Source organism: Triticum aestivum, chromosome 6D (assembly GCF_018294505.1).
Source record: "Triticum aestivum cultivar Chinese Spring chromosome 6D, IWGSC CS RefSeq v2.1, whole genome shotgun sequence".
NCBI lineage: Eukaryota > Viridiplantae > Streptophyta > Magnoliopsida > Poales > Poaceae > Triticum > Triticum aestivum.
The window spans coordinates 123,197,915-123,210,235 of NC_057811.1; the positions used below are offsets into that span (position 1 = coordinate 123,197,915).

At 52.9% G+C, this 12,321-nt stretch overlaps 1 protein-coding gene across 2 annotated transcripts; it reads right to left on the reverse strand.

Annotated features, from left to right (window-relative positions):
- Nucleotides 1-5,407: 5,407 nt before the first annotated feature.
- On the reverse strand, nt 5,408-8,478 carry LOC123144029 (uncharacterized). 2 transcript variants are annotated; one of them, XM_044563043.1, is made up of 8 exons: nt 7,844-8,478; nt 7,621-7,745; nt 7,319-7,500; nt 6,927-7,211; nt 6,723-6,781; nt 6,596-6,632; nt 6,431-6,502; nt 5,408-6,354 (listed from the first exon to the last, which is right to left on the reverse strand). In XM_044563043.1, exons 1-8 carry the CDS (start codon nt 7,923-7,925, stop codon nt 5,589-5,591), a joined length of 1,608 nt encoding a protein of 535 aa, XP_044418978.1. In that variant the 5' UTR covers nt 7,926-8,478; the 3' UTR covers nt 5,408-5,588. The 2 variants fall into 2 exon arrangements, with proteins under 2 accessions (XP_044418978.1, XP_044418977.1); XM_044563042.1 differs by having other exon boundaries at nt 7,621-7,754; nt 7,844-8,477.
- Between the last annotated feature and the right edge of the window lie 3,843 nt (nt 8,479-12,321).

Below are 12,321 nucleotides of genomic sequence, written 5' to 3' on the forward strand. Positions count from 1 at the left end.
CCCCGAGCTAAAAGCATAAAAGAAGACGACGCGTCTATTTTTCCCACCGACCATTTCTCACTTTTGAGTCGTAGGTATGTCACAATATAAAGGGGTGATACGTCATGTATACGTGTGGGAGTTGACAAATAAGATTAACCAAATACTACTCACACCTATGTGAGAGAGAGCCTCCAAATTCCAGCTTGTTATGTGCAGCATACCAGGGTCGGACACTGGGTCAAACTATCTGACCTGATGTTCGACATATCACTTTGCTCTCTGGAATGGGGCACACATTAGGTCGGATTCTCTGACCTGGTGTCTGACACGTTGGGACCTTCGGCATTATGTCCGACCCTATATCTGACGTTGTCGAGTGGCCACTGGATGTGGTTGTGTTGGACCCCGGGTTGGAGCATTCTACAGGTCAGGATGTCCGACTGGACCATACTCAACTCAGCCCTTTCTAAAATTGGGTATTATTTATCCAGTCGACCAGACTCATCATTGCAAGGATTGCCCATTCCCGAAGGTGGCTCGAGATCTCGCCTCTTGTGTTCCTTTGGACATGTGGGCTCAAACCCTTATATCACTCCTTGATATCTTGAAGGATAATAATGGATAAGTAACGTAAAGTTTGTCCGCATTGTTCGGTGAAAGCGAAACCGTCGTGTTTTCGTCGAAAAAGGCCAAACTTAGAGAGACTTTCCTACCATACTTGTAGAGTTCTACACGACATTTCACATTTGTGAATGCAAAGAAAGAACATGAACCACGAATGGTTATTCCGAACTTCAATCCGCACTCCAAAGTTCCCAATCCTTTTAGTACATTACATCCAACCAACCCTAGGCCAAACTAAACACTAGCTATAACACGTACTACAACACGATCCGATTCAAAGCAAATATTGCATAGCACTTCATCATGTGACGGAGACGGAGACTGCGTCCTCTGCGGTCTGCACCGACTCAACCGTCCTGTCCATGATCCGTAGCCTGGAAGGACCAGGCTGAAACCCCTTGATCCTCCCAGCATCCCGCCCGGGCGCCCGCGCCACCCGCCCGAGCAATGCGCGCGCGGCGGCCGCCGCCGCCGCCTCCTTCCTCTCAACCGATTCCTTGGCCGCCTCAGGCTCCGAAGAAGGCGCCGCCTTGGCCGCCGTCGGGCGGTGTAGCCTGCACCGGAAGGAGCCCGGGTGCGTCGTCGGCGCGCACAGGCAGTACCTGGCCGGCTTGGCGGCCTTGGGCTTGGGGCACGAGGGGGAGGAGGAGGTCACGGTGGCCATGGGAGCTTCTGTGTTGCGTTAACCGGGGTAACAAGTAACCGGCCGGGGATGTGTTGGTTGTTTATCTCGCTGCATCAGTCACTGGAGTAGTGTGCATGCATGGTGTGATCGCCTTTGTTGCGGAGCGCAACCGCCTCCCTGTTTGGAGGCGTGCGAGGATGAGAGGGAGGGTGAACAGAAAAGGGCGCCGGAGATCCTACAAACATGGCGTCTCGTTTATCCAAACCGACGAAAACCACCATGTGTAAAATACAAAGGACGCTCACGAACCGGCGAACGTTCGCCATGTAGGATGGCATATGCCAACGTTTTAGGTGGCGTTTTTATTTTGAGAGGGTGGCAGTTTCTTTGGAGCGACGTACCAGTTTCTTCAGAGAAGATATTTCTCGTTTAAAAACTGCCGTAGTTTGATTTTTCTTCAGAACTAAAACTGCTATCAAATGGCATTCGCTTACCACCCCTCTCCCAGCAAATGTCTTTTTTTACGGGGTAACATTACCAATACAAAAGACTGGGAGTGCATGTAATTCTACTTCTAGTCTCGTAAGAGATAGTTAGAGAACCTCAGCATATTCCCTACCCAAAAATTACAAGACGTATTCCACATCTCAGAAAAAGTTATATTTGAGGAAATCTTATCTACCATGTTCTCTAAAACTTACTCCCTAAATTTTCTTTTGCCAAGTTATCCGACGTTCGCTCAAACAATTGAAACAACTTCATCATGTATTAAAACAAACATAAAGAAATCGAATCCACCACATCACGGTTCATCTACGAGTATGAATAAAGTTCATCCAAACCAATGAATATAAACATAATTTGTGCCAAAAGGCACCAAATGATCAAGTTCATTTCAAGAAATCCACCAAACAGATGGTGGACCAAAAGTAATCATAGTTCACAATGGCCTCACGGTCTCGCGCCGGCACCACCATTACCGCCACCACAAAGCTTCATCTTCCTCCCCACAAAAAAAAAGCTTCATCTTCCTCGGTGTTGTAGTTGAATGACTTACTCCTCCTTTTCAATGTTTGGGGGTCCGGCATATCCACCTCCTCGGCCTCCTGCTCCCTCTCGGCATTTCTCGTCATCTCTTGGCTATATGGCTTGCATTTAATTGTTCCATGAAATCTTCTACATCATCATTCACTTGCTCACTACAATAGCAAAGAAAAAAAACCTAGCAATCAAAGTCAAATCATGCATCATTCAGTTGCAAAATTGCAGAATAAAAATATTTTTTCCTAACCTTGTGAGCCTCGAGCATGTCGGCCTCGCTCCAATTCTCGTCTGGATCCTTCTGTTCTTCGGTCCCCGAAGGTGGATGGGGTGGCTGCACAGTTTTAGGAGGCCAAGTAGTAGTCGTCGATGCCGTGGGACATTGAGGAGGTGACATCGAGGCGACCGTTGATTTCTTCTTCTTTGCCAATGCAGCCATGTTCTCCACTGCCATGGTCGATGACTGTTGGTCCCACTTACCAACCAACTGGGCCAAGGATGGTAGGGTGGTGGCGACAGAGCGACTGGCGACCACCGCCGGTGGCCTAAAGCTCTAATCAAGTTTTTCCCTTGTGCCGCCGTTTTGATCCTTGAGGCGCCAATTTTGCGGTGGTCTCTGGCACCGGCGAGGGTGAGGCTTTCCATTCCGCCTGTCACCAGTGCTGGGAACGGCCAGCGGCAAGGCGAGCGACGGTTGTTGTGTTAGGATCGGGCGGGAAAGTTGCGGACTAGCAGGAAGCAGCGCAGCACGTATCTATTTTTTTGATAAGTGCCTACTCTAGACTATATCTGAGCTAGTGGAGAAAAGTTTTAGGAGAACAAAAGTATGAGGAAATTTGGGTTTTAGGCGGATCTACTAGAACATGCTTAAATCTAGAAAAATGAACCTTCTTAGCTGGAGAAAGTTCGCTCGGAGAGGGTGACATTTCAAACGATGTCGCTGGCAATTTTAGTTGTAGGGATGACACCTTCAAAATAACACGACAATTTCTTCATAAGAAGGTGTTTTTCGTTTAGAGCTGCCACAGTTCGAATCTAGCAAAGCAACTAAAACTGCCCGGAGAAGTGTCCGCTTGCTATCCCTCTCCTAGAGGCACCTGACACAATTACCGACAAAATTCTCTCTAATATACTCCCTCCGTCCCAAAATACTTTTTTAGAATTTTCACCGGGGCGCGGGGGACTCCCCCACCTGAATTGTATTCATTTGCCTATAAGGCTTCACAACCTTTTGCAGGATGGGTTCAAGTGAACAAGAATTACAGGGGGCACAGGAGGAGAAGAGATAAAGCAAAACAACACACACCACAACATATAAACAGGGGAGAACAAAGAGGGAACACACGCCCCGACACAACACGAGGCTCCACCAGTGAGATCAAACGGCATTGGCCAGCCAAGACAAAACCACGGTACTGCACCATCGGCCTAACACAACCGAGACTGCACAACGCCACGACACCATCTGCGTCGGGGGTGCCTTCGAAAGGTCACGTGAGGCCGAGACGGCGTCACGGCGCCTGTGTACCGCAGGCAAAGTCGGCATCGCCAAGCAGACAAGCCGATGACACTGTACCGTCGACACAATCAAAAGGCTCCGCGAAACCGAGACTGCACAACGCCGCAACACCACCTGCGCTGCGGGGCACATTTGAAAGGTTGCACGAGGCCGAGACGACGCCACGGCACCTGTGTGCACACCGACGAAGTCGCTTGACATCGCCAAGCAGAGACACACCGAAGAGCGCTGGAGCATGAACACAAGAAGAACACCGCCAAAGAAGGGCTCCAACCACCATCAACCCCAAACCGGCCGCACCACCACCACCTCAACCTCCTCAGCATAGCCAGCCTGAAGGAGGACGCCAACTTTCATCTTCATCTGACCAAACAAGGCGGAGTGCCTCGAACATTGGCTGTCTGGTCGCCACCCAACAAACCCCCCGAAGGGGGAGAGATGGGAACGAGGAGATCCAGTACAAGACCACACCTCGCTAACCCGGCTTTCGACGAAAGAATCAGCCCCACTTCAGGGCATGGCCGAGCCAAGATCACGAAGACAGAGCACCACTTCTCCGCCACCATCGCCCCCACAAGCCACCAACGGAACCACCTCGAGCCACTGGTCACCCTAGCCAAGGCAAGCTCAAAGACGAAGCCCACGCAGGGAACGTGACGTTGAGCGCCACCATCGCCTGATCCGAAAGACCGGGATCCAAAGTTTCCTCCGAAGCAGACAGGAGGGAAGACGAACACTGCACCACGACGCCTTCAACAAGGAGACGGCGCCCACAGGCACCGCCGTCGTTGGCTACGACCGAAATCGGAGCCCAGCATTACGCTGGCAGTGTGCGCGCCCCAAAAACCTGTAGCCTGCTAGTCCTCCTAGAGCCAAATCCACAGAGCAGAGGAAGCACTCGCTGCCAGCCCACGAACAAAGACCGCCGCGCCATGCGAAGCCTCCAAATCGGGGGAGAAGCGGGGATGAGCGAGAACCGCACCTGCTTTCACGCCTAGCCCACCGCACACCTCGTGCGTGGAACCCCGGCGCGCTCACCCTCACCCCATTCCGAAGTTCCAGCTCGCGGGAGAGCAAAGACTGTCAGATCCGCCGCCGAGGCAGCGCACACCCAGGCCCGCGCGCGGCAGTCCACAGCCGAGGCAGATGACTCTGCCGCAGGAAGACGCCGCCCTCACAACCGAGGGACCCCCGCTCGCCACACGTGCCGAAGGAGGGACCGCAGGCAGGGCCACCGCGCCGGATCTGGGAGGCGACGCGCCAACGCGCGCCCCACAGACGCGGAGCAGGGGGCGCAGCACCAGCCCGCCGCGAGCACCGCCGCCCTCCCCACCGCGCACGGAGCACGAACGGTGCGCGCGGAGGAGCGACGCACCGCCGCCGCCACACGAGCCCCCTGCTCGAAGACGAGCCGCTCCTCCGTGTTTGGAATAAAGGAAAATAGGTTTAGTTCCCGTCCCAAAATACTAAATCAGCGACATGGGAGTAGTGCTAGGGTTCCTCTTGCTGTCGGACAGTGTTCTAGGTTCCGATTTACTATTTTGTATTTGTAATTTTTTGGTTGGATTACTCATAAGCGTTTTTTCACAACAAATATGGTACTAGCTCGCAGCAGGAAATCTGCAGGTGACCGATCCATTTCACGGTTTAAGTTCGAATTAGTGCCTCGCTATCATATTCAAGACTGTTAATGCAATCTGGCAGTAGGCTACAAAGCACAATGCAACCCTGCAGGAAGCCCCTGCCGGTTGGAGACTAGCAAGCATGATATCTGCCTAACAAACCGGCACGCTCACATCACATGTACGGCCTTCTTCTCGGGCTGTGCAGCAGCGCCTTCTCCTCCAGCGGGTACCTGAAGGGCGGCGGCGGCGCCATGAGCTCCACCTCCCTGGCGTCGCTCCTCTTCCGCCTCTCCCTCGAGTGCACCACCCACAGCAGCACCAAGAGCAGCCCGGCGGCCGCGACGGCCAGCAGGCCCCGGTACACCTGCTCGCTGTACCTCCGCAGCCCGGGGCAGTGGTCCTCGCCGACGGCCTGGAACGCGCGGCGCACGAACGCGCAGTCGGCCAGGTCCACAAGCACCGGCCCGTACCGGGACAGCCCGTAGCTCACGTTGGCGGCGCCGACCATCTGCGCGTACATGGACGGCGTCAACCGCCCGGCGGTGGCGCACACCCCCGACCCGCCAGCGTCCGCCGTCCGGCACACGCTGCCGCCCCACGCCTGCCGCGCGGCGTCCGGGCCGGCGACCTCGCCGGGCGCGCAGGCGCGGTCGCGGAGGTCCGGCGTGTAGGGGTTGCAGAGCGGCGGAACGGGCGGCCCCGACTGGTTGTAGTAGAGCGGCGGCGAGAGCGGCGCCTGCGGCGGGAAGTCGCGGTTGGTCACGTTGGAGATGACGCCGTTGAGCACGTCCACGAGGCGGTAGTTCACCTCCTTGCTCCGGCCGAGCGCCTCCGTGGCGGCCGCCGTGTCGACGCACGGCAGGATGTCGTCCAGCGCCGTGTGCTCCTGCGGGCGCCGCACCCACTCGCCCATCGCCACGCACGTGTCCCCCACCACGCTGAAAGAAAAACATATGTCACTGCTGCACTTCTTCTTGCGTGAGTGAGCTATGTTGAGGTTGGTGGCGCGCTTACTTGTGCAGGAGGAGGAACGTGCCGCACATCACGAACGTTGCCGCAACCAGAATCCACCCGAGGAACACCAACCTGCAGACAGACGGACGGACGAACAGTCAGACGTGCTACCGTAGCTTAACACCCAAGTCTCACACCGCATGCAGCTACATTAACTATGCTTACACGTAGACCAGCGACTCCAATCCACACGCCGAGAACACTGCAAGATACACGAGTTCATCAGATCATTTCCTCGCAGCGGAAGCAGAATAATATTTCAGTTGAAGATTCAGTGACCAGTGCTGCTCACCAAGGCCAGCGAAGGCGAGGATTAGCATCCCGGCTGCAAGAACGATGAGGATCTTCCTTCTGCGAGGCGACGGCAAATTAGTTAGGAAATCTACGAACTACTGATTTTTCTGCGGTGGTTCTTCATTTTGGGATGGAAATGTTCCATAAGTTTCTTGAAATTTCAGGCAAAGAACAAACGGGTACTGTTGTTTCAGTGACGTACATTGTGTCCAGCGCGTCTCGGATCTTGGCGGAGTTGCTGGCGGTGCGGGCGGCGAGCTCGTCGGAGGCGGAGCTCACCCTGCGCACGACGCCGTCGATCCTCCCCTTGAGGTCGTCGGGCAGCGAGACGGGCCCCACGCCGGCCGCCTTCGCCGCCTCCAGGAACCCCGAGAAGGCCCGCAGGTTGTCCACCGTGTCGCCCGACTGCTTGACCACGTAGTCCACCGTCGCCGCCGTGCTGCCGTGGAACCGGCCCTGCCCGTCGTACAGGATGGCGCACCCGATGCTGCAACACGAACACGCACCGAAGCCTGGTTAGGTTAGGAGAGCGGCGGTGGTTGTGACTCGTGGGAGAGGAAACGGCGGCAAACTGATCGGGTTAAAGAGAATTACGCGGCGGCGGCCGTGAAGGCGAGGAGGAGCAGGAGCGAGACGACCAGGGCCGCGCGGGAGTAGGAGGTGCTGCGGCTGGGGCAGCAGCAGTAGCAGCACCCGGCGAGGAACAGGGCGGCGCCGAACACGGCGAACCAGACTCCGGCCGCCGCGAAGACCGGCGCCGCGCTGAAGCCCACCGACTGCAGAATCGCATCGCGGAAACAACAGCAGAATTTAGAAACCGGAACGCATCACGGACTGAATTTCACCGACTGCGGACGGCAGGCAACGGATCAAGAATTTTCAGGAGGAGAACTCACGGCCCAGTAGTGCTCGCTGCTGATGTTCCAGCCGCCGGTGTAGTACCTCAGCCCGTCGAGCGGGTCCTTCCGCTGCGTCCGCGCCGCCGCGAGCACGAACGGCGAGTTCACGCCGGGCGCCGCCGCCACCGCCGCTGCACATGATCCCACCCACCAAAGTCACACACCTGACAATTCGGCGAGCGCCATCGACGGAAAGGAAGACGTGTAGGGAGTTACGCACCTGACGCATCGACGGCGAACATGGACGCGGCCACGAAGAAGAGGAGCAGGACGAGAGGAGCTGCGCGAGACGCCATGATCATGGCACGCGGCGATCGGAACGGCGGGTCAATGCCGCGTCGCTCTCCCAACCAAATTTGAAACGGCCGGGACTTCCGCCGCGATATCCGCAGGAATATCTATCCTTCTGCTGGTTGTGCGCTTGGAGATCGGAAGATCTATCTGCTGGTTGTGCGAACACGAACAGGGGGGGTCGTGGAAGAAGAAGATCGTGACGACGCCGAGCGACGAACTCGTGGGTGTGACGTCGCGTCGCTTCTCGCAGGAAAAAGTTCGCAGTTCTTGAGCAGCCGCGTACGCTATTTCTTTCCGGTTCATTTATTTACTCTGCTGTTGGGTTCATCCAACCAACCAATTCGCGAATCTCAGTGCGAGTGCGGGGGGTCACAGCTGGCGAGAATGAGAATTTAGTGCCGATATTAACTGCTAGGGCCTCTTCCAGAAGAATAAAAATTGATGATGAGCAATAATCACTTTTCATGCTGGGTTTGGCATTTTTCCCGGATACTGCTCCAGAGGCAATTGCGTTTGATCTTTGGATGTTTGCACAGGCGTAGACATGTCCAGCTACTAGTGCGTTTGGTACTCGGCACTGAGTACTGCTTGGCAATTTTCGGGAACTCGGCAGTGGGTTATTATTGCAATGTTTGTATTTTCAGGTGGCACGTCGCCTGTTGGAGTATTTATTGAAGTCCATTGGCGACGGCATGATCTCCTCCGCCCCGAAATCGGAGACGTGGGGAGAATGGATCGTGCCGTGTGGCGTGCCATGTGAACGGCCGCGGGCCGCGGCGATGCAAGGACGTGAGCCGTGATAGGTGCCTTCCAGCGATCGCCTTCCGGCATTTGTGACGCATGCTTAGCTCGTTAAGTTGTTTGTTGCCGAGTGTAGTTTTTTCTCTTATTTCTTTTTACAAAAAAGCGCAATTCTACTACTCCATCCCTCTCAAAATTCTTGTCTTCGATTTGTTTAGAACGAATGTATCTAGTCGCATGTTAGTGTTAGACATATCCGTATCTAGACAAGAATTTTGGAAAAAAGGTAATATAAAAGTTCACTAAAAGACGAAGCACGCCAAACAAAATAAAATTACATTGAAGTCACTGGATCACCAAACGACCTCTATCGCCGTCAGAATGAGCCGCCAGACACGCAGCTGTTGTCGTTCCAATGCCGGAGCATGTCTGATCTTGTCGATGGCTATCGAGAAATCTTCGCACGTGCCACTAAGGAACAGCGCCCTGGAGCCATAGTCGTCGTTATTGAACCCTTAAATCGATCGAAGTGCCAGACACCAGATCTCGCCATGCAGCGAGAAATCCCAACTTCATCGCCCTAAAGAGACGGAGGGAATCTGCGTCGGAGCTTTGTTAACTCTATCCTAATGGACGGATTCGAGAAGGGTCGAAGTCGAAAGACCAACTCAAAGATGAAGCACAACCATCCGCCCAAGCACCGCCCCTGTAAGGACTGAAAAACGATAACCTAAACTAGTCGAAGCCAAGGTACCACGATTATCCTCCCTACCAGCCGCCGAAGCGACATGCAGAGAGAAGGCGAATCCACAGCTGGCCGATGGAGCTTGGAGGGGAGGATAACTTTGCCCTAGCCGCCTACGCGTGAGTTGGAGTGTTGCCAAGTGTAGTTTAGCAGGAGTGTGAATCCTTCAAAGTAATCGGTGTTTGCTTCATAAATTATGACTAAACTAAGCTTTTGTTGCGCTCTTTCTCCTTCTGTTTGTTTGTTTATATATCTTAAAATTCCAAAATATTTATAAAGTTGGTCCTAATACTACACGAAAGTACTATGCTCCCTGAATTCTTTTACTTTGCATATCGAGTTTCATCATGACAAATTTTTATGACCATGATATTGCATCACAAGTTACCTATCACTAGTGTAACTAGCTTAATGACCGTGTCTTGCCACTGAATAATAATAAATAGATACATGTTTGTTGCTTCACCAAGGAGAAGGTAGCAACCATTCAAAACCTGGCCATACGTTACTTTATGAAGTTCATTGAAAACACTATTTTTAGTAGGATGAACTTAGGGGGCATGTCTCATCCAGATATGTGTGCGCTTCATGCTGTGCTCAACCACCATTTTGTTGAGAAACCAAATTTGAGAACTTTGATGATTGCATATTTTCGTAAGCAGTGAAAGCAGGCTTTAAGAGGCATATGCATAGGTGGCCTCATCATACATATCACTAATCGGTTTCATATCGATTTGGTTGGATGCAAGGCGGTTGACACCGGCCCCACCGTACTAAATGAGGTTGTTATGATTGCTAGCAAATTTTTGCGCCACGATAGGGTGCATGGAGGGGATCATTCTTATTAGTGCCCCTTGCCTGGTGATGTTATAGTTGTTGCGTGCTTGCCTCTTAGCCAGACTCTTGAGGTGAGCACTCGTTAGGAGTGGGTGGTCACCCTCTATCAGATTAATCAGGCTAGGGACAATGCAGGTCTGAGGCAAGATGTCGAGCCTGAGGAGGCTCCTCAGTGGGAGGCAGTCGCGGGCTACGGTGTCGAGTAGGGTTGGGGTGCTTGGGAAGGAGGTGCCGTTTGGGACATGTCGCAACAGCCTTTTGGCTACAACGACGATTATGTACCTAGGCAGGAGTATCAGCAGTTGGTGCAACATGTTGGGGGTGTCGATATGACCCTCTAACAAACTAACACCAACATAGATGACCTTCACTACCTTTTGGCCTTCTATCGGGCAGCCCAACGTTGCACCTTCCTCCTCCAGTGGACAACCACCTATGTACCTGTGGCCCGACACATAACACGACCACGGTGGTAGCCTAGAGTGGACTTTGCTAGGCAAGAGCCACCCAATTTTCCCGGGAGGTCTTGGTATTTGAGACTTGCAACGCTCTAGTGTGGCCTGCATGTGCGCTGGCTATGGCTACAACGCACAGAACCGACACGCCCCTGAAGCCACCTTCATCTCCCTCATGATCTGAAAAAGCCCGCCAAGTCTTTCCGGCCTCCACAACTTGGACGCTTCGTGACGGAAAATCTTGCCGCTTTTTGGACTGATCACTAGGTTGACGGCTAGAGTATCTCCGAGATCGCCCCTCTCATGCTCTCTCTGATGCCCAACAGTAGCTGTCGAGATCCTACGGCCTGCAAGGGCTTGCCTCGACGTGCATGGGTACGCGACATTCAAGGTGCCATTGGTCCAGTTACCCTCGTGCAATATGTGGAGTTGTGGCAGCACTTATGATATCTATTCCTTGTTAGAGGCCAAGAGAAGCTTTGTTGTCTGTGGACGGACACTGGTCAGTATTTGGCCAAGTGTTGCTACCTTGCACTCTTCCAAGACTCGACCACAGACCACTATTGGAGCATAACCCAGAAGACATGGGCGCCGCTTATCGCCAGGGTTTTCACTTGGCTCGCCATGCAAAATCTATGATTGAAAGTGCGTTATATCGACTAGAGGGGGGTGAATAGGCGATTTTTATAAATTCTTCACTTAGGAATTTGTGGGTGAGGAAATTCCTTAGTGAAGAACTACTTGCGGCGGAATAAGTACTCAAAAGTATGCATAGCAGAACACAAGCATAGTCATCATGATGAAATGAAAACAAGCATAGAGTACAGAAAGCGTAAACAAAGGATAACATAGGATGAAGACAAACAGACTGAGGAAATTGAACTGAGGAAATTGAGAAAGTCTTCAGTCAAAGTCTTCAAACACAGATATGACAAGCACACAACACAGTAATGAGGAAATGAAAGAGTTGAGGAAATAGAACCAGTAAGCTCGGTGAAGACAATGATTTGGTAGACCAGTTCCAACTGCTGTCTCAGTTGTACATCTGGTTGGAGTGGCTAGGTATTTAAACCTGAGGACACATAGTCCCGGACACCCAGTCCTGAACACACAGTCCAGGACACCTAGTCCTCACCGTATTCTCCTTGAGCTAAGGTCACACAGACCTCGCCCAATCACTCGTGGTAAGTCTTCAGGTGACTTCCGAACCTTCACAAACTCGGTCACGCGGCGATCCACAATTCCTCTTGGATTCTCTAGACCATGACGCCTAACCGTCTGGAGGAAGCACAGTCTTCAAAGGTAACAAGCGTCGGATCCACGCAGGATCAATCTCTTCAGTGATGCTCAATCACTTTGGGTTTGTAGGTGTTTGGGTTTGGGGTTTTTCCTCACTTGATGATTTTCGCTCAAAGTCCTCGGAGGATGGGATGCTCTCAAATGATAAGTGTCAGTTTCTCTCAGAGCAGCCAACCAGCTAGTGGTTGTAGGGGGCTGCTATTTATAGCCTAGGGAGCAGCCCGCATGATAAGACATAAATGCCCTTCAATGATATGACCGTTAGGTGGGTAGATATTTTGGGACAGCTGGCGCATAGCACAGCAACGGTCGGAAATTTGAGGTTCA